This window comes from Gavialis gangeticus, unplaced genomic scaffold, assembly GCF_001723915.1.
Source record: "Gavialis gangeticus isolate Ggan-Ray unplaced genomic scaffold, GavGan_comp1, whole genome shotgun sequence".
NCBI classification, from domain to species: Eukaryota; Metazoa; Chordata; order Crocodylia; family Gavialidae; genus Gavialis; species Gavialis gangeticus.
This window is the reverse complement of record NW_017729030.1, coordinates 54,452,414-54,476,896: the sequence shown is the minus strand read 5'-3', so window position 1 is coordinate 54,476,896 and position 24,483 is coordinate 54,452,414. Positions and strand designations below refer to the sequence as shown.

The window sequence follows — 24,483 nt, the reverse complement described above, 5'->3', positions numbered from 1 at the left end:
CCCCCCCCCCGACTCTTTCTTTACAAGCTTTGAGGGCACGTGCCCTTCCTCAGGCATAGGGGAATGCAAAAATTGTAAAATTTCTCCCAGGTAGAAATGAAAATTCATATTTTACAGGAGGGCAGTGTAAGATCTCTTGCCTGGGAAAGTTCATTTTTCATTTTCTGCAAGTTAGGCTCGGGTAAAAGTTGGAGCAGTGTATTTACCCCAAAGGTGTCTGGCAAACAGAGTGTTGAGTTATGTTTCTTTCTTGTTACAGTGTTTAATTGCAGTAGAATTTGTCATTAGCATTATTTTATATAACTCCCAGGCTCTAAGGAAAAGTGTGGTTGGTATGCCTGGTCAGTAGTCCTGTGTATGTAGTCCTGTGTATGTAGTTCAGGTCACCTGCAAAGGGTATCTTCAATGTGACATAAAACCATTTTTTTTTAACTCCCTGTCTCTGATAACAGTACAGCCAGATAATAGGACTGTTATTGTCATTTCTTTAACTGATTGGTGTGTTAGCATTTCTTAATTTCTACAGCTATGCATACTTTTTAACCATGGGTTTTCTTACAAAGTAGAGAAGTTGGTGGTAAAATTAGTTTTAATTTTTAAATGCTTTGTGAGGCTTTTGTTTCCAGGTCTTTCCCATAGGACTCACTGAACATACAAAAAGTGGGAAGGTATTTTTAAACAAGTGAGAGTAAAATGTGATTCAGTCTCAAGTTTAGTTATTAAAGTCTCTGCAACTGTCTAAGACCGGACAAACCTCTGAGCTCTCAAAATTTTTTCCAGCTCTGCTTGGAATCTGAGTGGTGCTTATGTCTTGCACAAAAACATAGAGGGGGCATATGTTTATTTGTGTTTTTGAGAAACACGTGATAAAAATGGTTATGGTATAGATAATTTTATTGTTTAGTTGCATGTGTCATTAACAGAAGAACTATTTTGTTATAAAGCACAAGATGCAGGAAGGAAGGAATGGTTTAAAGAAAATTCAGAAGATGCAATGGATTGTATTTGACTATATGGACTACACTTTGAATTTACTTACAATACAGACTGTAGGTCTGTGCATGGCAGACATGAGGTGCTATTCATTCAGAATATGGCAAGAGGTTGTTTGGCATGATTTTTTTCCCCCCCTGAAACTAGGGTTCTGGAAAAGTCTCACTTTGTTCTGCTGAAGTTGATGGGCTAATGTGTTTGTTTCCTTCTCCCCCTCCCCCTTGATCTTTCAAAATGCTGCTGAAACGGCTACTATTTCAGTGTGCAACTAGATTGCTGTTTTAGTCTTGAAATGTGGAATTTAGCCTTCGGTGCCCAATTTGGATGGGACATAGGAATTGGAATACCAGTGTTAGTCAGAGAATAAGTGCGTGGCTATTGTTGGATTATCCAGGGTGGACTTAAATCATGTTTATAAATTACTAATTTAAATTGGCAAGCTAAAAACACTTCATTTTATTTTAAATCATCATTTCTAACCTTTGTTGCCATTTGCACTGTAGTTATATTCCCTGCCTCCAGCTGGTAAATCCGGTGTGTGAAAGGAGAGGGAAGAGGCATGGGGAGGGCAGATCGGTGCCCCCAGTGGTGAGGGAGGGGGCAGGGGCAGGTGCTACCCAGGCAGGGTTGGGGGAGGGGCGGCTCCCACTGCTGCTTGCACCCCAGGAGGCCCTGGGGGATGGATGAGGGGGCATGTGCCCCCCAGGTCTGCATGGGGTGGGGTGGGGTGGGCTGCAGCTGGGGCTGCATGGGGCTCTTCTTGGTGGGGGCTGGGCTCAGAGTAGGTGCCAGTGGCACTGAGAGGCTGCTGCATCCACCCCAAATTTCACCACAGCTCAGTTCCTAGCACTGCCACTGCCTGGCACTGCCCCAGCTCTTACTGGCAAATGGACGGAGGCAGGGCGTTGAGCCAAGGCTGCGCTGAGTGGCTGGCAACAGTGGCACTGGGAGTGGAGCTGCAGAGAAATATGGGGTGGATGCAGCCTCCTCCCACCACTGTGGGCGCCCACTCTGAGCCCAGCCCCCGCTGAGAAGAGCCCTGCATGGCTCTAGCTGCAGCCTGCCCAACCCCACACAGATCCAGGGGGACATGCCCCCTATGCCCTCCCAGTGTGCGAGCAGAAGCCACCTTCCCCCACCTTGACAGAGCCTGCCACTGCCCCGTTCCTCACCGCTGGGGGCATTGATCTGCACTCCCATGCCCCTTCCCTGCCCCTTTCACCACACCAGACTTACCAGCTGAAGGTGGCTGTATTGGAAATCAGATTGGTATCAGTCGATATGCCTCCTTAAATATTGGCTATCAGCCAAAAATCTCTATTGGTGCACCCCTAATTTTTTGTTGTTATTATCATTCAAATGAGTTTTAGAGTAAGTTAGACCTTAGGGTAGCATGTTATCGTTTCATGCTTGACCTTTGGGGTGGGGGCGTGTGTTACACATGTATATTTTAAAAACACATGTAAGTGTAAATGATATTTATTTTTCATAAAACCATAGCTTGGCATGTCCCCACGCTGAGCGTGGTGCATGCCCTGAAGAGATATCATGCTAGTTTGACCCAGCTTACACAAAGTCTGTATAGATTGCACTTCAGTGGGGATTTTTGGCAGTTTTATCTAATAGCTCATTGTCCAGAGGAGGGGTGGCCCCTGCCAATGCATGCACCCCCAGTGGAGGCATGTGCCCCCCTGGATTTGTGTACAGGGTGGAGGCAGGCTGCCCGCTTTGGGCTTGGGCTTGGGACCAGGGCAGCACCAGCCTCTTCCCAGTGTTGGGGATGGGCTCAGCTGTGTGGGGCAGATGCCGGTGGCACTGGGAGGGGTGGCTTCGGGGGGCTAAGGTGAATTTTGGCGTAGCTATAGTGCCCAAACTCCCCCTAGCACCGCCCCTGCTCAGGGCACTCAGCTCTGCTGCTTTTCCCTCAGGAGCCCTGCCCTGGCCACATATCCCCTGCCTGCTCTGCAGTGGGGGGCTCCTGGAAACTGATCAGTACATAAATATTTTGGTCTCTACACCTGATTATGGTTAAACCATTCATACTTTGTGGCTTGCTTCAGGCACGAGGTGGAATATCTGGTTGCAAGATTCAGTTGCAGTCCTGATGCATCTTATCTTCTATATCTCCTGGGGCAGATATCCGTGAGTGACAGTGAGGATCTGGGCAAAGCATGATACATGCTACCAAAAGGAAACCTTTTGAATTATCTTCCCTGGAACTAGCACAATGAATGTCACAGCTCTTGATTATTTTACAGTAAGGAATCCAGTGGTCTGGACACTTCTTAGTAACAGCAGCAAGACCACCTGCCTATGAACTCCTCCTCAGACTCATTAAAATAGCAGAACTGTTCTGTTAGGAACTTACTATTTCCGTGGTTGTTAGCCTAAGGCCCAGAATCTGTCTTTTTTTTGTCAACAGCTATGCCACAGAAGTCAGATGAACTTTGACCATATAATGCCCATATTCAATCTGTGGTTGTCTTATTCTTTCACTAACTTTTGTTGATGCTTCACACTGAAGTTATGGGAAAAAATTGGAAACCTATTGTTTCATTGGACTGTCAGTGTCTTAGTATGCATAGTAACACTGTAGACATTCCAACTTGCTATAAACAGTCATTGTTTTAGGGAACGACTTCAGATGGATTGTCAGTAGTATTTGTGACTTAATGTGTTTTTTCTTTTTTCTCCCCAGATGGTGAACTGAATGTTCTGGATGACATTTTAACTGATGCTCCTGACCAAGATGATGAGCTCTATAACCCTGATAGTGAACAAGATAAAAATGAAAAAAAGGGTAGGTGGATATTCCTCAGAGATGCCATTGTAAAAAAGTAATTTACCAAATTTTACTGTATACAGATTATTATAGTTGGCAAACAACAATAGAGTCCATTAAAGATTTTGTGCCTCAACAATATAATCTAACCTTAAACATTACATTGAGTTCTGTGCACCAAGAATACATGTTCAATGTTGGCATTCTTCAAATAAACCTCATTAGAAAGTCATTTATGTAAATAAACTTATTTTCCCCTAGTAAACCAAGGCAAGCCTAAGAGCAAGGCAGGTCTTCATTCCAGCTGTTCAGTGGCTTGTGTGGCGTTGGGCTGGGCCCTAATCTTTGCATTTCAAATTCCCCTATCTTACAACGCTTACAAACACAAACCTGCCTGAGAAACTGATGGGAATTGTAACAAACTATTGATTGGGGGGGAAAAAAATGAAAAAAATGACAGTCACTAAGATCACTTCAAGGAAGAGTAATACCAGTTGCTGCGGGGGTGGGGTGGGGAGTTTTTTACTTTGTTTTTACCTGTTGCGTAAAATAACTTATTTATTTTTATTAATTTAAGGATCAAAAAGAAAAAATGACAGGATGGAGACTGCTGAAAGCAAAAGACAAAAGCCATCGGTGCATTCATCAAGGCAAATGATTCTAAAGCCACCTAGTTCATCAGTTAGCAATAATAAGAGGATAGTGAGTACAAAAGGAAAGCCTGTAGCAGAGTACAAGACAGAAGAGTATCAGAGGTCTGACAGAAGCAAGCGTCCAGATGGTGATCGAAAGGCACGCATGTCAAGTGGCAGTACAAGGGAGCTTTATAAAGGGCAACCTGAAAAAACTTGCATGAGGAAGAGGGATGTTGACAGAAGGGCAAAGTCCTCTACGCCAGATGGTTCAGAGGTAGTAAAAGTTTTTGCAGCCTTAGAAATAAAGCAGTTCTTTGAGACATTTATAAGGCACATTCTCTTGGGACTGTGTGTGCATCCTAATAATGTTTTATGACTGCTGATTCTCTTTTTCTTTAAACATCAGAGAATTAGGCATGATGTGGACAGAAGGCAAAGCAGATCCAGCCATTCTTCTAAAGACGAGGTGAACTCTGAAGAATATGGTTCGGATCATGAGACTGGCAGCAGTGGCTCTTCTGATCAAGGAAACACAGAGAATGAGGAGGAAGGAATGGAGGAAGAGGAAGATGAGGAAGGAGAGGAAGATGAGGAGGTGGAAGAAGATGGGGAAGAGGACGAAGAGGAATATGAACAAGATGAAAGAGATCAGAAGGAGGGAAATGATTATGACACTCGAAGTGAAGCCAGTGATTCTGATTCTGAATCTGCATCCTTCACAGATGGGTCAGTCAGATCTGGTTCTGGCTCAGATGCATCAGGTAAATCCTTTCTTAGACTAGTTGTAGATAAGACTTTCCCCGTTTTAAAGTCTGTTAATATTTCAGATTTAACATTTGTTTTTGACTCAGGCTTTTCCTTTGATTTTTGGCTGGTGTTTCTGAAAGGAACCTAAGCTTTGAGCCTGAGGCAGGACAGTGGAACGCTTCTGACTTGCACTAAGGCTTGTCTGGAAGTCACTTACCACTACCGGATCAAATTATTGTAGATAAACTTTGTTATCATTTTTCTATTTTTAACACCTAAAACTGTTGTAATCAACAACTTTTGGTGGTTCTCCCTGCAAAGCTTCACTTGAATGTAAACATTTGATGGGAGAGCTATTCAATATAAATCTAGATGGCCAGGTAGTCAGGTTAATACAGTAGCTTTTGTCTTTGGAGAAATGGTTACTGCAGTACATCCTTGGTTGTTTAATCCCTTTGGAAAGCACTTTCTGAAGTCTTTTGGATAGCTGAACTGGTTCAGATAAGTGAAATTGCAGCATGTTGTGGGGAGTTATGCATGCTAACACACAATGAATAATTCAAAACCATACAGACTTGACAGTGCAGGTGTTAAATACAGTAGATGTTAAAAAGTGTTTGTTACAAAACCAATACTAACAAATTGGTAAAACAAAGTTGCTGTTCAGATAATGGAGGATGTGCTGTTCAGTATGGCCAGTTCATATGTAATTGTCTCGTTTTAGAGATCTGCCACACAATTTGGAAAGACCAGGAATCAAGAGGAGCCTGTAACTAGGCAAATGGGGAGAATGGGACTGAAACGAGTCCTATAACAGCTCTTTGCAGTTGTGCATTGTGCCTGATTCTCACCTGTCCTACTGGTGCTTTGCTTCATGAATACAAATTGCCCACAGAATTTCAAATAGCCTTTTTGGTCAAGTGTAGACATATGTGCTTGTCCTAGTATGAGTAGACTTGAAGGTTAGACCAAATCCTGAAAAGGTTATTCTAATATGACTTTGGCTTGCTAAACAGAGCATATCATCACATTAGCTTTGGATTTGGTAAAAAAACAACAAAACAGTCCTGTTAGATTCCTATCCTGTAGCTTCCTTATTTGAAAGGTGCATGGATGGTTCTTCTAAATAACTTGGATGCAGGTAAGGTGAACCAGCCTTGATATTTGGAGTCTAGAGGAACTCTAGAAGAAAGGGAAAGCTGTAATTACTTTTTAAATGCTATGAAGTAATAATTTAACTCTTTGAAGGGGCTGGGGAAGGGTGTCACTATTTACTATGTGCCACAGTGTTTTGTTTTAATTCCTATTACTGCTTGACTAATTTTCAATGGACTTGTGAAGCAGTGTTACAGATCATGGTATAATTCCTATTAAGTATGTCACTGAAAATTTGGCTAACACATTGGAGAGAAGAACTAAAATACTCCAAACTCAGTGAATTACTTATGTATCTTTGCATAGAATTCTCAAACATTTGGTGTTTGTTTTTCCTTCATGAGCTTAGTTTTTGTGAATTGGTGGCAGTACCTCTTAAGTGTCATATTTTTGGGGAAGTGTTAGCATAGTAACTAAACTTTTCTTGTAAAAGCCAAATATCAGTCTTGTCATTGTGGATACAGTTTGCCTACTGTCAGTACTTTCATCTCAGCTTTATCTTTTGGTGTGTGACGTTTACAATACTACTACTATTTGTTCTCTGGGGTTTTTAGATGAGAAAAAGAAGGAAAGGAAGAGAGCTAGAGGTATCTCTCCAATTGTTTTTGATAGAAGTGGAAGTTCTGCATCAGAATCTTATGCAGGTATTCTTTCTTTTTGTTGCTTGTCATACTGACTGACTTTGACTCTTAATGTGATAACTAAGAGAAATGTAACTGGCTGTAGAAATATGTGGGGTATGTAGTTTGATTATTTGGTATTTGATTTGATTTCTGGCATGTTCTGTGTGGATAATTTTGGGGGAAGTAGGCATCTTGTTTAATGCTATTTTGTTGCTTAAGTGGAATTTTCACTTTTTTTTTCAAACTTGGAAGATGATGATTCAGTGACTAGTTTTCTGAGTAGGAAACTGTTCAGATAATAAATATGAAAAACCAAACCCAAACCAAACTTCCCAAAAAATCAAAACAAAACACTCGTGCACATTGAACAGTGTTTTTTTTGTGTGTGGGTGCGCGCCAGGAAGAATAATTTGTCATGAATGAAAATTGTATGTGACAAGGCTGTAGAAATTGTATATTATCTCTATTAAGGCTCAATCTGAACAAATGTACTTTGGCTAAACACAGGTTCAGAAAAGAAGCATGAGAAATTATCATCTTCCGTTCGTGCTGTCCAAAAAGGTATCATTTAAATTTGAATTTTTAATGCATGGCCCATCACATGCCATTGTCTGTTTGTTCATTAAGTTGCGTCAAAATGGTAATGTTCCAATATAAATCAATTTGAATGCTTGATTGTTGCGGGTATAAACAGCGATGCATCATTTTGATTTACTTCTGCATATCTTTAAAGAGCTGCACAGACATCAATCAGATTCTCTTACAGAAGCAACAAAGCAGAAAAGAGATGCTTGTACTTGAGAAAGGAAACTTTTTTTTAAATAGGTACTCTCATCAAAGTTTAATTATACAAATGTTTTGCAGTACCTCTATAAGCCAGAGTGCAAGTATATTGGAACCTTACTGAAATATTGATTTATTGTTTTTTTAATAATAATAATAATAATTATCTTTGTGTGTGTGATGTATTAAAACTTTATTTACTTATTTATTTACTTATTTTTAAGAAAAGCTTGGCATTGTATGCTCTGTGGGTTAGATTTCAGCATTCAGGTTGGGGGTGGGGGAAGGGGCTTGACTCCTGATCTAGGTATAGATCAGGAGGGATAAATTTGTCGTAAAAAACCCATGCCCACATTTTGAAGGAAAAACTTCAAAAGTTAAACTTCAGCTTATTTGGAATTTTTTTTCAGACCAAACCAGTAAACTTAAATATATTCTCCAAGATGCAAGATTTTTTCTCATCAAGAGTAACAACCATGAAAATGTCTCACTTGCCAAAGCCAAGGTATGTTTAAACCAGCTTGGAAACTGATTTATTAAGAAACTTGCTGTTTGGGGAATGAAGCATACTGTCATCCAGATTTTCTTTTGTGCTGAGTAGCTCTTGGGTCAGGAGAACGTGGAGCTCTTGTTTGCTTCATAATTATTGAAGTGAGGTTCTGGCCCCACCCAGTGCAAATTAGAGTAGCCCCTTGACTGTCCTTAATTTATGCCATCTGGCTGTAGATTCTGAAGATCAGACTAAGTGATCTCTTTGAGGTCCTTTCTAACCTATTTATGGCTGCCTATACAGGTGCTTGGGGATGGGGGTATATTACTTAGAATGGCTCCCAGAGAGCCACTCTAATTAAAATGCCTTGCTGTCACGTGTATTAAGCCCCCACACATTTAAAAATGGCCACAGGACACTCTCTAAACCACATTCAATGAGATTTAGGTAAAGTACCCCCATGGTCACTTTATAATGTTCAGGGGATTATATATGTGACAGCAAGGCAATGCTGGAGCGTTCTAATTAAAATGTGAACCAGCACGTGTATCTATAGACACTGATTCTGTTCCAGAGAAGTGAAGCAATATTTCCCCACTGCAGAGACTTTCTTAAACTGAGAGGGTAGCTGGTGTGACAGTGGCATCAGAGTAGGCTCTGCTGATGTTGAATGTTGTACTTCTGCAATGGTAAACTTCACTAGGAAGCTGCAGCCAGATTCTGGTTTCTGAATATTCCTGTTTAGCATCATGCTAGAAATTCTGATCACTTGCAGTTAACATAGAGAAATAAGTATGAAACTGAATTCTTCTGCTGATGCCATTATGCCTAGGACATAGTCCTAAATTTGGCAAGAGAAATCTAGGCTGTTGGTCTTTAACAATTTGTTCCAAAATATAGGGACAGAGGAATTTGAAGTGGAAGGCTATTTTCAGCAATATTTGAGTTGCTACAAGAAATTTACATATCAAAAAGATGTGGTTTCTACATCTGAAATACATGGTACGCTGCCAGAATTTCATGAACTCAGCTAACAGTGTCCAGTGTCTAATTTTTGATTACTGAGTATACTAAGCAAATGCACAGTTCCTGTACTGATAAATGTTCCTAGTGTGTCAGTTTCTGTTGATTTTTGAGGGTTTCTTGTGTATTCAGATACAGTAGCTTTCAATTACCCTTTGAATACTTTGGTTACTTGCCCTATAATTAGGTGTACAGTAGATGCTTCAAGCTGTAGAACAATAAAATTTGGGTTTAAATTAACTTTAACTAGATGTTCCAAATCAGAAAGCGGGATGTCTAAAACACTGAAGCTTGGCTTTTCCTCTTCAGCAGCTTTTCTTGCCTGATAAGTTTATTTAACAGAGATCAGTTGTAATTCTGTTTGGGTTATAGCTGTGTTATGTGTCTGGCAGGAGGAAAAGGCTGTTCCCAAAGAAATTGTTTGAGCCTTCTTAATGCTTTCCATAAGAAGGACACTTTTGTGTCATTGTATATTTGTGTGTCCATCTACATGTGTTTCTCCATTTAATTGTGAAGCAGGTGTACCTCATTTGGCTGGATTGTTTATTCTTGACAATAGAATCTTTACTACTGTGGCTTCTGAAGCCATCAGTTGCTTTGAGATTTCCATATATCCCTTAAAGGGCAATTCATATTCCACCCTGTTACGACAGATAAGTCAGAGGAGCACAGAAATATCTGCTCTGTGGTTGTATTATCTGCTTAAAGCTGCATAGCAAAGTTATTGTGCGTCCTGTTTCTGGCTAAAAAGTGGTACTACTATAGAGGTATCTGAGCCACCTTTTTGCTTACAGAGTATGAATAGGCCATTTGTATTTTCATGTTGAGTTAGCAGTAATTTGGAAAGAAAATCTAAGAAAACATTGTCGCAGCATTATCCAGTTAGGATAGGGCAGGGGTCTTTTTTGAAAATCATGCTAAAACAGATTGAAGAGGTAAACACACATTCAACAGTGCTTAAAATTTAAAATGTTTTAGTTATGCATGTTACTTGTGGGCCTGGTCTAAAGCTGCAGGTGAGTACACAGTACTTTTTTGTTTTAAAAAGTCCATTTGTGTTCATCTTACATGGAAGAGGGGAGAAAAAAAGAAAAGCCATATTTAATGTCTTCATTCTCCATGTTGGAGTTGGCAACAGCATGTTCATCCTTTATTATTTCAAGTTGTTACGTTGTCCCTCTGTGTACATCCTTCAGTGACTTGGGGACAAGCTAGTATCTTCAATGTGCAGTATTTGTTCACTGAAGTACACAGTGAAAACCAGTTTGCAGACCAGCCATTCCTCTTGCAGTATTCTTTCGCTTTCCTCTTCCCATGTTGGCAAATCTTGTGATTTTTTTTTTTTTCTCGTGAATTTTTCTGGTTAGGATTTGAGGCTTTAAGTACAACAACTCACATAATTTATATGGTAATCTCATACTTAATTTTTACAATAAAGCTTCAAGCTGTCATGGCTCTAGAGAAAAGCATAAAGATGCATAAGTGTGTCTTAAAGGCTCAAACCTGAAGCCAAAGCCAAAAAACCTGAATGCTTTTTAAGTTCTTTTGTGAAAGCTGACTTTCGTAACTTTTTAGCTGGAGAACTAGTCACTGTCAATCTAGAGACATAGATTGCCCTCATTACTTATTCCCAGAACACTAGGATTATTACTTGCTACCTTTTTAAATAAATTTTAAATTTAATACAGCTGCTTGTAGTGTTTAACCAATGTACATTTCCCTTATTCTTTCGATAGGGCGTGTGGTCAACTCTTCCAGTAAACGAAAAGAAGCTCAATGCTGCATTTCGATCAGCAAGGAGTGTTATCTTGATATTCTCAGTGAGAGAGAGTGGTAAATTCCAAGGTAAGTGAAGGCGATGTTTGGCTGTAAAATTAGGTTTTTTTTCTTGTCCATTGTTACAATGTGTGTTGATTGCTTTTTTTTCTTTTTCTTTTAGGGTTTGCAAGGCTCTCATCTGAATCCCATCATGGAGGATCACCTATACACTGGGTGCTGCCTGCAGGAATGAATGCAAAAATGTTGGGAGGAGTCTTTAAAATTGACTGGATTTGCAGGCAAGTGATTTTGTTCATTTAAAAGTTTTTGTACTGTGTCTAGCAAGGTATTTAAATTCCATTTGCTTTTCTAACCATCATTTTAGGACTGGTTTTTGACTAGGTTGCTTTGAAAATTCATCTCTGGTTAAGAGAGGGGGCTCTGTCTTACTGGCTTTGGGATTTATTCCCATAACTGAGACTGCTGTAGCAATTTTTTTTTTTTGCATTGACTCTTAATGGTTGTAAATGAGGAATTTCATGTGTTTCATTTTTTTTCACTGGCTTAACATGCTGAGAGTACAAACTGGCATTTGTTCCCAACTATCATTTCGCCTCTTAAAATGACTGTTTGTTCTGTGATTCTGGTCTGTCAGCCCTGGAGAACAAAGAATAATTAAAGAGGAGGTTTTTTATGATTTTGTAGAGTTGTCCTTAATCAGATCTGTTAGGTTTTGGCTAAGTAAATAAAATGCAGCTGCCTCAGAATCATTGAAAATAAAGTCCAAATTGGGAGGTATAGAAAATATATCTTAGGATGTGGACATGACACATTTATATAGTGACGCAACTTATTAGTCCACCCATCAGTATAAATTATACTAGTGTCTGAGCAGACAGTCCTTCCAAGATAGCTGCCTACAATAGTTGGTGGTATAACAGTGTTTTCCCATTAAGTGACAGGGAGCAAGTAGTAATTACTTCCATTGAAGAAACAGCTACCCCAAGACAAAATTGACTAGAGGTGTCAATACGTGAGCATATTTTACTGGCACATAGGTATACCTATCTCATTTTGTGCCTTTATTCAGAATGGAGTGACTTATGTAAATGTATCATGCTCACAGCTTTGGATGGAATAGATGTTCCTATTGCATGTGAAATGCTAGGAACCTGGAGGGACCACCTAGGAGGTGTTTTAAAACTAATACTTGCAGCCCAGGGTACCAAGTGTATTGGTTAATTGTAGGAGTATGTTTCTTCTAAGGGATTCTTTATAAAAATAAATCAGTAATTTAACATTTCCCCAGGTAAATCTAGGTAGTTGTATTCACTGACATTTTGATTGTCACAGTTTATGTTGGTGTTAAAGATAGCGATAAGTCTTTTCTTTGTATGTGGTGTGAAATAACAGAGGGTAGGCTTTTTGAAGTTGTGCTGAGTCTCAAGTTTTTATAAGTATGGCACAACAGAATTTTGGTTCTTGTATGAATTTTGATTATATACAAATTTGTTGTCTATATAGAATAGGTTTGCTTATCATGAACTGCATAATGCCAAATTAAATAAAAAATTAAATTTATTTAAATAAAAATTAAATAAAAATATCAGAATTAAAAAAAAAAAGTTCTTGAGAGACTAATCTTTAAAATATTCATTCAGGGTCCTGTCATAGTACAAAGAGTTATACATTTGTACTGATGCAATGTTCTGTTCTATGCATTTTTAACAAGAAGACAAAACCATAAATGATACCACTTGCATATTTAGGCGTGAATTACCCTTCACTAAATCTGCTCACCTGACCAATCCTTGGAATGAACATAAACCAGTAAAGATTGGACGCGATGGACAGGTTTGTTAATTTTTAAACATTGTCTTTATTTTTAAAGTAAAACAAAAATAATGAGTAGGAAATGTAGTCAGAGGTTTGAAAACTTTGGGGTTCTTGTACCTTTTGAGTTCTTGTGGTATAGATTTTATTGGTAAGAGCATATGTCAGCAAATTTGATTTCTTACAACACTGGTGAGAGCAGTGCAGGAAAAAAACAACACAGTAAGTCATATCACAATGGCTCAGACTTGCAGCACCTGGTGAAGACTAGCTTTTTATAACAGATGAAGGTCACTAACATTTTCTATTGTGTTCTCAATCCAGAAAGAGCCCATATGTTAGAGCATTGTGCTTTTGAGTTTGTTCTGAACAGTTTTATATGCTGGATTTGGCATAAATTTGAGGGGGTGGAGGGGTGATACAGATTCTGTTATTGTATTTACACTTTTTAAACGGAAGCTAATGATTCAGCTATACATACTATAATTCGGTTAAATGGACACTGTCAACTCCAGTAATGAAGTCTGTGTAAAAATACTTTACAAGATCAGCACAAACTAACTGGAAAAAAAACAACTCTTCTGCATAGTGGTTATTAACAGGAAAGTGGGAGCAATACTCCTTGAAGTAAGATGGATGTAGACACTGCAGTTGTCTGGAGAACAGGGAGAAAAAAGTAATTTTAAAAGAAGCAGATATGACTAGGCATATTTTTATATGTCAGTGACTTTGAACAGTGAAAGTGAGCTTTTAATTTTGGTTAAAATTACTTGAAGGAAGTTTAACTGGTTATTGTTGACAGTTTCCATTTAAATGGTTAAGAAATGTGTTTACATTTTTTTTCTGTCCACCTAACTACATATAGCATTGCAGTCAAGCCGCTTTACAGTGCTTATATGAAGTGCTGAACCTTTTGGAGGGAATATTCCAGAATACTGGTAATGTGTAATTAAAACATGTCTCAAGTTAGCTGTCCATTCTGCAGCTTGCTACAAGAACCATAGTATACAATATCTAGACAAATTAAAAGCACCTTCCAAACCAACTTACGGTTATTCCACTGAATTTGGAGAATGCTTAATTGTGCATAACCTAACTGTGTATCCCTGCACATGGATTCTTGTCCACATAATCCAGACTCTTTAGGTGGTGATGACTGTTTCTTAATTGATCACAAATTTGTACACATTTTTTAATTGGTTACAAAACGCTCCTCCCACTCTCACTTAGCAAAGCAGCAGCCTGACTTGAATGTCGTTAGGAACATGTTGTCCCAGTGTAAGATGATTCTGTGAATATGTTAATTAGACCCCACAGAGTAAAAGGTAACCTAACTGTGATGTGCTCTCAGTTTCTAGTGATATTGAAGCCTCTTCAAAGTGGTGGTGTTTCTGTGTCTTGGGAAAGTAATTAATGGGAAGTGTTCCCTGTCTTCAGCTTGTCGATCACTGTTCAACTTCTAACCAATTCTAGGAAATTGAGCCTGAATGTGGAACCCAGCTTTGTCTCCTATTCCCTCCTGATGAAAGTATTGACTTGTATCAAGTCATTCATAAAATGAGGCACAAGAGAAGAATGCATTCACAGCCCCGATCAAGAGGACGTCCATCCCGTCGAGAACCAGTCCGGGATGTGGGAAGGTTAGAAACGTTCTTTGGACTGATAGTAGGCACATGTATCAGAATAACGTGATGGAGGAATGTGATTCGTCAAAAGCTTTCCCTGCGATAAAGAAGAGAGAAAATCCTCAAATCAAGCTGCATGGACGAGTTTGTGGCTTCATTGAGGATTTCACATTGTCCCCCAGTCTGTCATTTTTCAAGAGGAAAATGGGGATCTTTGCTTTTGCAGAAAAAAGTTCTTAAAATAAAGTGCTCTAGTTTAGACTAGATCTTTAATGCAGATAATGCACCATGTAATGCTAGCAATAGGTAAGCTTGGATTTCTTATGAGCAGGCTAGATGGAGGAAGAGGAAGTCTTTATATGCCAAAATGTTTTAATATTTTGTAAAAGCCTTTTCTTTCAGGTGTATCTCTGGATAAGCCTTATCAAATATGGGACTTTTATAAGGATCACTTATAATTTTTCAGAAGATGCCGCCTCATTTTGAGGATAAAATATTTAAATTATCTTGATATTCAAGAGGAGCATTATTGGGACTGTTTCAAATTGTTTCACCGTGATGTGTTAACCCCATTGCCAAATATTCTCTAACATGTAACCACTGAATTCACACATCTTGCTGAGCTTCTGAAAACAGTAGGTTCTTTCCAAAGGGAAGCAAGTGGCCCTTGGAGACCCGGCAACAAACCAAAAAGAATGGCTGTTGCTGTGTCTGCTATACAACCTTTCCAGATGCTGGCAGTACTCGTGGACTTAAAATGTTTTTACAGAATCGACATGGTTATTGATCACTGCTTTATGAACTTAACAGCATTTACCAGAAAAAGGGGGTATAACTTGGTACAGAGTTGGAGAAGTCTTTGCAAAGAACTGATATAAGCCCTTCTACCAATCACCTTTTCCCTGTCTAGCCACTTTGCATACAGATAAATCTAAAGTTTTTTTCTGCTAAAGACTGATGCATGGTTTGGGCTGAAACCTTTGGTTAAGTTTCCTCTTTGTGGAAACATCCTGTGGTAGGTACAGATACCCAACAAGAGTCCCCATTTCCTTGAGCTTAAAAAGGACACTGTAACGAGTAGGTAGGAGGACACCTGGCAGCGCCCCCCTTTTTTGGCTTTAAAGGACTGAGCACCAAGATGGCTTTTGAAGTTAAGCTAAGAGGTTTCCAGTGCAATAAAGTATTTACCAGTGAAGGTTTTGCAATGGACTGCAAACTATACATATAACACCACCACACCTTCTCAAGCCTGCCAGGGCCTCCATTTATGTTTGTGGCTTACAGCTTAAAGTCAGTAGTTGGACTACTAAATGAACTGTTACTATCATATTTTATACCGGTCGTAAATGCACTCTCAAAACTACAAGAAAGCGGTATGTTTATTCTTTACACCAGCTTTTATTTTTTTCTTAATCTGATTTTGCTGTAGATGCAACTGCTTTGTTCTTGGGTTTTTTGCTCAGAGGGTGAGGAATCTGCTCTCCTTTTTAACAAAAAAAAGATCAGTTAAAGCGGACTTTAAAAAATGAGGGGGGAGGAGGGAGGGAGGAAAAAAGATTATCTACTAAACAAACTTAGTAAAATGGATTGTTTATTATAGTTATTTAATGGGTATGGTTGCAAAGCAGTTAATAGATTTAAAGAAACGTAACATTTGGCATAAATACTTATTTGTTGATGAAAAGCTTGTTTTTGCCTAAGGTTTTGAAACATCCAAGTTGAACAGTGATGGGTAGTTTTTATAATAGTTTCTATTCCGCCAAGATAAATAATAACCAGTTTTGTATTCTACCATGAGCTTAGTGATGTATGGAGCTGGTCTTAAGATTGGCTTCTTCATTGAGTGAAGTTCTTGGATATTATTTAACACTTCAGTAATGAAGCAGCTCTCTTTAGAAGGGAGCTTTTATTTTCTCATTTATTAGGAAGCATAAAAGTTTGGAATTAATCTTTTCTCAAAGGCACTGATTGAATAATAATATTTAAAAGTACCTCTTGCCGTTACCAGGTTAGGAAGATAATGGTGGAAGAGGTATTATGCAAGGCATACATGCCTTTATTTAAAAACATGTCCAGGAAGATTTTCATTTTACAAAGAATTGTCTGCCCTGTAGTTAGAAATCTGGCAAAATTTTTATGTTAAATGGAAAAGATGCTTTATTCTTGGAAATGAGATCAACTGTATTTATATTTGTAGAAACTGATTTAGTAGTCAGAATTAGCCTTCTTTGTCTATTTTTTTTTCTAAGATTAAGATGGAATGTGGAAAATGTAATGTTAAAGTGCAAGTTAAGAGTTCATTTTGTTTTAGCTTCTTAAATATTCTCTTTGGATATTAAGGGATAGTTGAATAAAATTCCTCTTACCGAGAGCATCTGTTAAGAACAATAAAGTAATGGTAAAGGATCACTAGCTATCTAACTAGATCAGAATATCTTTTATGGTGATTTAAGTTAAAACTTGTTTCTGTAGATAGTTTGAAACCATAACTGAAGTGGACTGAGTTCTGCCCACCTTGAGCCAGAGATCCTGGGCAGCCCGTGGGGCTTTCTCCAGGAAAGTATGCTGCTCTGAAGAATGCTCCAAACAAGCTTGTTTAATCTCTGATATCTAATTTGTGTAGGCGTCGACCAGAGGATTATGATATTCATAACAGCAGAAAGAAACCAAGGATTGACTATCCCCCTGAGTTTCACCAAAGACCAGGTTAATATCTTATTATGAAGATACATGTGTACAGCTGTGCAAGTGTTTATAATACTACAGAATTTTGAAGTATTAAATATATAACAGGTGTTTATGTGGCTGGGGTTTGAGTAAGACTTCTGAAAATCACTTGGCACTAGTTTAATTTTCTTCTCATTGAAGTCAGTAGTAAAACTTGTTGTTTTTGGTGGGGAGCTGAATTAGGCCAGTGCCTTTGAAAATCCCTCTCTGAACATAACAGAAATTACTGAAGTCTTACACTAGTTGGACAATAGAAAATTAAAGTAAAAAAAGTACATTTATGTGGTACCATAAAGTGCCTGGTGCTCTGTGCCTGTTCAGTGTTTCATGTTACAGGATCGTTAAAGGTAGCAGATGCTAATTGCTCACTTCCAAGAATCTACTATGGCTGTAATGATCTGCTTTCCTTTGGAATATCATCATATCTCTTGCTTTTAATTTTCCAAGCATTTCCCACCACAGAGCAGTTGCCTAAGAAGCCTAGTTTTGGAGCAGCCCAGGTTTGGTGTTGAACATGCAGTTAGTTGGTAGAGGCCATCACCAGGGAGTCAGTTACATGACAGTGGTCTTCAAGCACTTCCAAGTAGATCAGTAAAATAGTTCTAACCTTCATCTGCACAGATGTTTTCTCTGTACTACATACAAGCCTATGCAAGTGTATCCATCCTCTTTGTTACTGCATTATTACTTCAAGCATCAAAGAAATTGTGAAGTCTGTTGCATTATTTTGTGAGCCTTTTTGAAACTGGAAGTAATAACAGTATTTACAAGGACATATCTGTAAAGAAAGGCACAATGGAAGGGTACATTCTAATGAAGGACTATGGGTTTTAAAGATTGTTGCCATGCTGCATTGAAGTTGTTTGATAACGCTGCTTGATGTTTGAACAGGGTATATAAAGGATCCCAGGTATCCAGAAGTAGACAGGTAAGATGTGTTCCTATTTTTTTATTTGATGCCGTAGTAACTTGTTGGTATGAATAACTTGGATTTAGTTTTACGCATTTTATTCCCAACAGACGATTTTCAGGAGTTCGCCGAGATGTGTTTTTAAATGGGGTGAGTTAGTGCCCACCTGTTTTGGTTGCGCGGAGGAGGGAGAGGTTGTTATTTTTAGCATAATGTTCAGTGCTTGCAGAGCTGTGAGCAGTCACTAACATTTCTGTCTGTCTTTTCAGTCCTACAACGATTATGTGAGGGAATTCCACAACATGGGACCACCGCCACCCTGGCAAGGAATGGTTTGTACTTTCTTTAGCTTCAGTTATTCTCTTGAATGACCCTGCTTCTTTTTTTTTTTTTAATCCTGTGGACCTGTTTATTATATCCTGACCCATCCTGCTGCTCACTCAAATCTGCATATTTTTGCTGTGTTGCGTACATTGAATATGCAAAAATACCTGAGATTGAGTTGGGTGAACTACGTATATAAAGAGAGCATGCGTAAAAGTTTTAGCTAAGAGTGATAAATGTACTGTTAATATTTCAGAGGCTGCAGTCACAGCATAAGACCTAGGACAGTAGTAATCCATTCAGCTTGAGTGCATGGAAGCTATAACATTTGAGGAAAATTCTATTTTTAAATAAAGCCGAAGAATGTCCACACCCTTCTCTCCTTGCCCTGAATCCCTGTATTCAGATCACTAACTGGCCTTCGTATCAGACCCGCAAGCAAGAAAACAAAATGTATCAAAAAGGAAATGGGCCTCTGTGGTGCATTGGAAGGCTGTGTGCATGGGGAGGGTGATTGGCTTGGGTAGTGAAACTTCTTAAGGAAGCAGAGTGTATTTGGCATCAGAACTTGGGTAAAGCCATGGCTGTATGGTGGTGGCAGCAGCTGTTTGATTAGGTTATCTCTGTACTCAGGTGAGGGCACATGCCAGCAAAATCCAGTTAACTCATTTGCTACTCAAAACATGCCCCTCTTTGTTCTGCTGGTTGGTGGTTGGCAATATTTTGCACTTACTGATGAATACATATTTTTGGTTATGTAGCTCCTTGTATTCTGACTGTGGATGTCATCATCATGTATGACTTTTTTAGTAACAGATTTGTGAATATGTGGCTATCTTTATTGTAGCTGTTGCATGAAAGAAAGGGATGCCTGCTATAGATGGTGTTGTGATTTGTTCTGCTTCCCTGGAACCCTTCTCCCTCCCCCCACAAAAAAGATAAAATCCCCAAACTGAAGGAGAATCACAACAACTAGGTCTGGCAGACTGCAGAGAGGAGCATGCCTCTTCAGACATCACTAAACTTACTGACACCCATTTTCCCCCTTCCCCCCCCTCAGGTTTAGCCAAATACTTGTCATAAAATTCAGCTATCCCATCCAGTTTGGCTAGAAATTGCACCGTGAGCCAAATAGTGCTCCTCTGTGTGAAGGACCTTGCTGACGTGTTGGAATGAAATTGAGGTGGATAGGGGCAAGAGGGAGAAAGGAGAAATGGTCAGGTGGCTTTTAATTTTTAAAGAAAAACTTGGCTGCTGTCACTGGAGCAGGTTATTTTGTCATGTAGAACAAGCTTGATGCTCTTACTGTGATTATTCTGATTCAAGTCAGTGTAACGAATGGATTCTTTGCCAATGAAGACTCTCATTTATGCCAAAATATCCTTGTCTACATGCAGAATAGGACTGACTAATTAATGAAAGCTGAGGTGATTATGATACTACATGTCAGTGCTTTGGAGCTATACCTAAAACACTTGGTGCTGGTAGTTTAGGGGGGAAATGTCTCGAGGATCCTGCTACAATTTGTAGTGCATCCAAGCATACTTCCCGTGCATTGTAAATATTCTAAGACATTCTCTACCTGCAGGTGAAAAATCTACTCGGATAGCATTTTTCCTAGCTTTTAAGTGCTGTTTGTTCTCTGCTTTGGAGCACTTGATAAACATGCTGTACTTTCCTTGCAGCCACCATATCCAGGTCTGGAGCAGCCTCCCCATCACCCTTACTATCAGCACCATGCTCCTCCACCTCAAGCTCACCCTCCCTACTCGGGACACCACCCGGTACCGCACGAAGCAAGATACCGAGACAAGCGAGTAGTAAGTGTACGTACTGGTGGGGGGAGAAAGAGATTGTACGGCAGAAGTAGGAGTAGCAGAAATTCCAGGGATGCCAGCAGCTTAAATCCATGAGGGTTCTGGAAACCTTGGCCTTAAGGTAAGGCTTCTAAATGCATTTTTGTAAGTCTGGTCATCCAGGTAAAAAAGACTTGAAAATCCCCTCTAGGAGATGTATCAATACAGAAATCCCAGCATTTCTTTCTACAGATCAGTGGCTGTTTTTCTTTGTTGATCCCTTTGAAGAAGTTTCTGATTAGGGTCCAGTCTTACTGAGGACTGGGGTGTGGTTTCCAGGACCATCAAGTTTGTACCCTGTGTTCACAGCCGTTTATCTAAGGATATCCCAAAACAGATACTTCAGACTGTCACACATAACTACAAGCACAAACCAGAAATACCATGAACATCCTACTATGTGCTGTAGGTAAGCACAGGGAAGACAAGCACACTGCCAGGGGTTTTGAGGTATTGCCTGATATGCTCAGAGATTCCCAGGAAAAACAGTGGCCAATGTTGTAATAGGAAGCACCCTTTCCACCATCCGCCATGCTTACCAGTCTGACCTAGAGTTAAAATCCCAAATTGCTACTTGACTTTCCATATTCAGTTATAGGTGTGACCTTGACATGTTGGTGTCATTGCTTGTAATGCTGCATTTCTGATCATTTACCCTTCACTGTTGGTAGAAAAAGGGTCGTTGTAGCAGTGCTCAGTGTTGCACAGTAACCCAAATAGTCTAGACAAGAAGAGATTGATAGGACGCGTGAATGTTTGGTTCCCTGGGGACAAATAGCAGCGGCACAACTTGCACCACAGCTACTTGTCTCCAGGGATTGCCTGTGCCATGTGCTCTTTGACAAATGGCAAGTTGCCCTGGGTAGGGTAGGGAAGGCTGGGTCCTGCACACCTGGGGTCCTGGGGGCCTCCCGGGGCTGCAGCTGTGGCAATGCCACATGGAGCCTGGCTGGCAGCAGAACATGGCTCCAGATGGCCTGGCTCCTCTTTTCAGCAGCACGCACTGCCTAAGCATATATCTAGGTGTCAAAAAAACTGGTGCAGTGCACAATCAGGCAATGCGCCCTTGTAGCACAGAGAACACCGAACTGTGCGGTATGTGGCACTGCAAACGTGTTTGCAGTGCCACATCCCACATGACCGTGTTCATCTTGAGGCACACATCAGAGCTAATTTTGGGGGACCTGGCTTTTGGTTCTCTTAGCAGTGGAATTAGAGCTTCACTTCCTGCTGTATGGTGAAACATTGAGAAGACAGAATCATAGATAACATCCTGAAGTCTCTTCCAACCTTACTTTTCTAATCCAGCCCCCTGCTCCAGGCAGGGTCATCCTTGTCTAAACTAGCTCACCCAAACATTTGTCTGATCTCTTTAAGAACTTTCAAGGATGGTGTTCCTTATTCTCTAAGTCAGGGGTTTTCAACCTTTTTGGGTCAGTGTACCCCTAGCAACCAACCATGGGGGGTGGCACATGGCTGAGTGCGGAGCGGTGGCAGCTGCTGCATGCAAGCTTCCCCTACCTCACTGCGTCTAGCCAGGCAAGCAGCACTTGCACAGCAGCACGAGATCATACGTGGTGGTGCTCCATCCCTACCTGCCTGTGTGTACCCCCTAAGTCCTTCTCAAGTACCCCCAGGGGGACACACATCCTCAGTTGACAACACCTGCTCTAGGTAATGTGTTCTAATGCTCAACAACTATCCCAGTGACAGAGTTCTTCCTTTATATTCGGTCTAAATTTTGCTTGTTGCAGTTTAAGATGGTTACTCCTTATTCTGCCCCCTCTGTCACCGCCCTTTATAATGGGGGTGGCCAACCTGTGGTATGCATGCTACAAGTGGCACAGGGCAGACTGGGGAGGAGGGAGCATAGGGCAAGGAGCAAAAAGCAGAGCAACAGATCAGGCAAGGGAAGGGTATTAGGTGGCACTTGGGGAGGATGTGCAGGGCTCACCTTGCAGTACAACTGTCAAAAAGGTTGATCCCCCAACACCCTTCAAGTATTTGAAGACTGTTAATAGATTCCCGCCTCAGTCCTGTAGGCTAAATAATCCCAGTTCTTCCAGCCTGTCCTTGCAAGTCACATTTTCTAGACCTCTAACCTTTCCTTTTATTTTTTCCCCTTTTTTGGTTGCTTTCCCCTGGGTTCTTTCTAATTTGTTTACGAGTCAAGGGTTTTTTTGTGATTGAACCAACTATATTGTGCAGCAGCTCTCCTCACTACCTTTTGGGGATCCAAATGCCCTTCCTTCGGTCTGAGAGGCAGATATAGGCTGAGCTCAATATCAGGGGGAAGCTTCCATTTAAACACAAAGTGTTTAGAGGGATGGAGTGCTGTGAACTAGGAGTGAAGATGTATTATAAGGATCCATTATGAAAAAAGTGCATTATAATAAGCAATCTAGTTTGGGGCAGTGGGACCATTCAAGAAGGAAAGGTAGTTATTTCCTATGAAGTGCAGGGAGGCTGGTAGAAGTTTTTGTTAGGTGGTAGTGAGCCACAAAGCCCCTGTCTGTATTAAATTTGTAACTGGACAGTAAAAAATATAAACCTGAATTTTAATTTTGTCCATATCTTCCTTGAAGTGTGATTCTGAACACAGCCCTGCAGGTGAAGTCTTACCAGTGCTGACTAGAGTAGGGGAATCATTTCCACACTGTTGCCAGCAATACTTCTGTTAATATACTCCAGTAAGCTGTTGTAACAAGAGCACACTGATGGCTTATATTCAGCTTCTGGTCCACAATAATCCCAGTCTGGTTTTGTGCTTGTGACTTTGCAGTCCTAAGTACAAGGCTTTGTCCTCATTTGAATTCTATTCAATAAATTGTAGCCCTTTTTCTGGTTTATGAAGGTCCTTTTAAATCTTAATCCTGACTTCAAAAGTGTGTGCAAATTCATCCAGTTTGGTGTCAGCTGCAGACTTGCTAGGCAGACACTTGAGGCTGTGCTCCAAATCCATAAATGAAGAAATTAAAAAGTATCAGATGGTATTTTGAAGGCAGGTGGGAAGAACTGATAACACGCACAATAAATTGTGCTAGAATGCCACATTAGCAGCTACCTTTTGATCTTGGTCTCCCAGGAGCCCCTAAGTACATAGGCAGTTTTAGCTAATTATGTGGGTGAATGAAATGGTTTGGGTAGTCAGAATGGAAAACAAACTAACTAGAACTGTTCTCCTTTTCACAGCATGATTATGATATGAGGGTAGATGACTTCCTGCGGCGCACACAAGCGGTTGTCAGTGGTCGGAGAAGCAGACCTCGAGAGAGAGACCGGGAACGGGAACGTGACCGTCCCAGGGATAACAGAAGAGACAGAGAGCGTGATAGAGGGCGTGATCGGGACAGGGAGAGAGAAAGGATTTGTGACCGGGACAGAGACAGAGGAGAAAGGGGCAGATATAGAAGATAATCCTTCTGGAGCCAGTGGTTATTTGAAACAACAACAGCAAAGCTTGTATTTTTTGTGTGTGTTTACAAGTAGTAAATTTTATTTTCAGCTGTCTCAAGTTCATTGTGTAGAAGGATTGATGACCCTCTTTGTTCCAAGCATGCAGTAAACTTTGAACTGGAAGAAAAAAAGCCAAAAAATGCACACAGTTGACGTTTTTATTGGAGCAGAATGGGAAGCAGTTAAGAATGTAGATATTGGTTCATTCTCAATAAGTGTTCATCTACTTAGTGACTTCATCCTAGGTTTGTTTGGGGTTTTTTTAATACTGATGGATAACTGCCATAATATATTCTTTTTTTGCTTTGTTTTCTTAAATGTAGTTTCACATGGTTCAATGGAAAAAATGCTGCTATCAAGTATGCAAATATTGAAGTATGATTTGACTGTATGGCAGTGTTGTAGCAGCCTGGTTTTTCTGTTCGTTTTTTTTAACCTCTGTAAAGTCAAGTGTTTGTTTTGTTTTTTTTTCCCAGTCTTCAATAATGAAAGCAATATTAAGAAGACACTATTGATATCTAATTTTTAACCTTTTTAAAAGAATCTTCCTGTGTTCAGTAATATTTTGGTCAAACCTTTTGTCTAGCCTTTCTCCTCTCCAAAATGTACACATTGCTTGGAATGTCCACAATTCACGTGTGTGAAACCAGAAAATATTGCTGTACTCTACATTGCTACCATTTTTTTTATAAAATAAATTGGTAACTATTGAAACTTTTAGTTTGGCTTCCACCAGTTTTCTGAGGGCAGGCTTGTGTTCAAA

The 24,483-nt window shown here is 40.0% G+C and overlaps 1 protein-coding gene across 7 annotated transcripts in view; it reads left to right on the top strand.

Moving 5' to 3' along the window:
- YTHDC1 (YTH domain containing 1) overlaps positions 1–24,440 on the top strand; it is a 25,118-nt gene extending 678 nt beyond the window's left edge. The window contains exons 2-17 of one of the 7 annotated variants that reach the window (XM_019522255.1): positions 3,692–3,793; positions 4,353–4,684; positions 4,817–5,171; positions 6,867–6,956; positions 7,443–7,496; positions 8,129–8,223; positions 10,968–11,076; positions 11,171–11,288; positions 12,759–12,843; positions 14,296–14,462; positions 17,071–17,153; positions 18,066–18,102; positions 18,171–18,234; positions 18,354–18,416; positions 20,094–20,228; positions 23,457–24,440. In XM_019522255.1, coding sequence (XP_019377800.1) covers positions 3,692–3,793; positions 4,353–4,684; positions 4,817–5,171; positions 6,867–6,956; positions 7,443–7,496; positions 8,129–8,223; positions 10,968–11,076; positions 11,171–11,288; positions 12,759–12,843; positions 14,296–14,462; positions 17,071–17,153; positions 18,066–18,102; positions 18,171–18,234; positions 18,354–18,416; positions 20,094–20,228; positions 23,457–23,681 — 2,114 coding nt within the window. In that variant the 3' untranslated portion in view covers positions 23,682–24,440. Of the gene's footprint in view, positions 1–3,691; positions 3,794–4,352; positions 4,685–4,816; positions 5,172–6,866; positions 6,957–7,442; positions 7,497–8,128; positions 8,224–10,967; positions 11,077–11,170; positions 11,289–12,758; positions 12,844–14,295; positions 14,463–17,070; positions 17,154–18,065; positions 18,103–18,170; positions 18,235–18,353; positions 18,417–20,093; positions 20,235–23,456 lie in introns of all 7 variants that reach the window. The other 6 variants (XM_019522257.1, XM_019522253.1, XM_019522256.1 and 3 more) reach the window with 6 other exon arrangements.
- Positions 24,441–24,483: the final 43 nt, after the last annotated feature.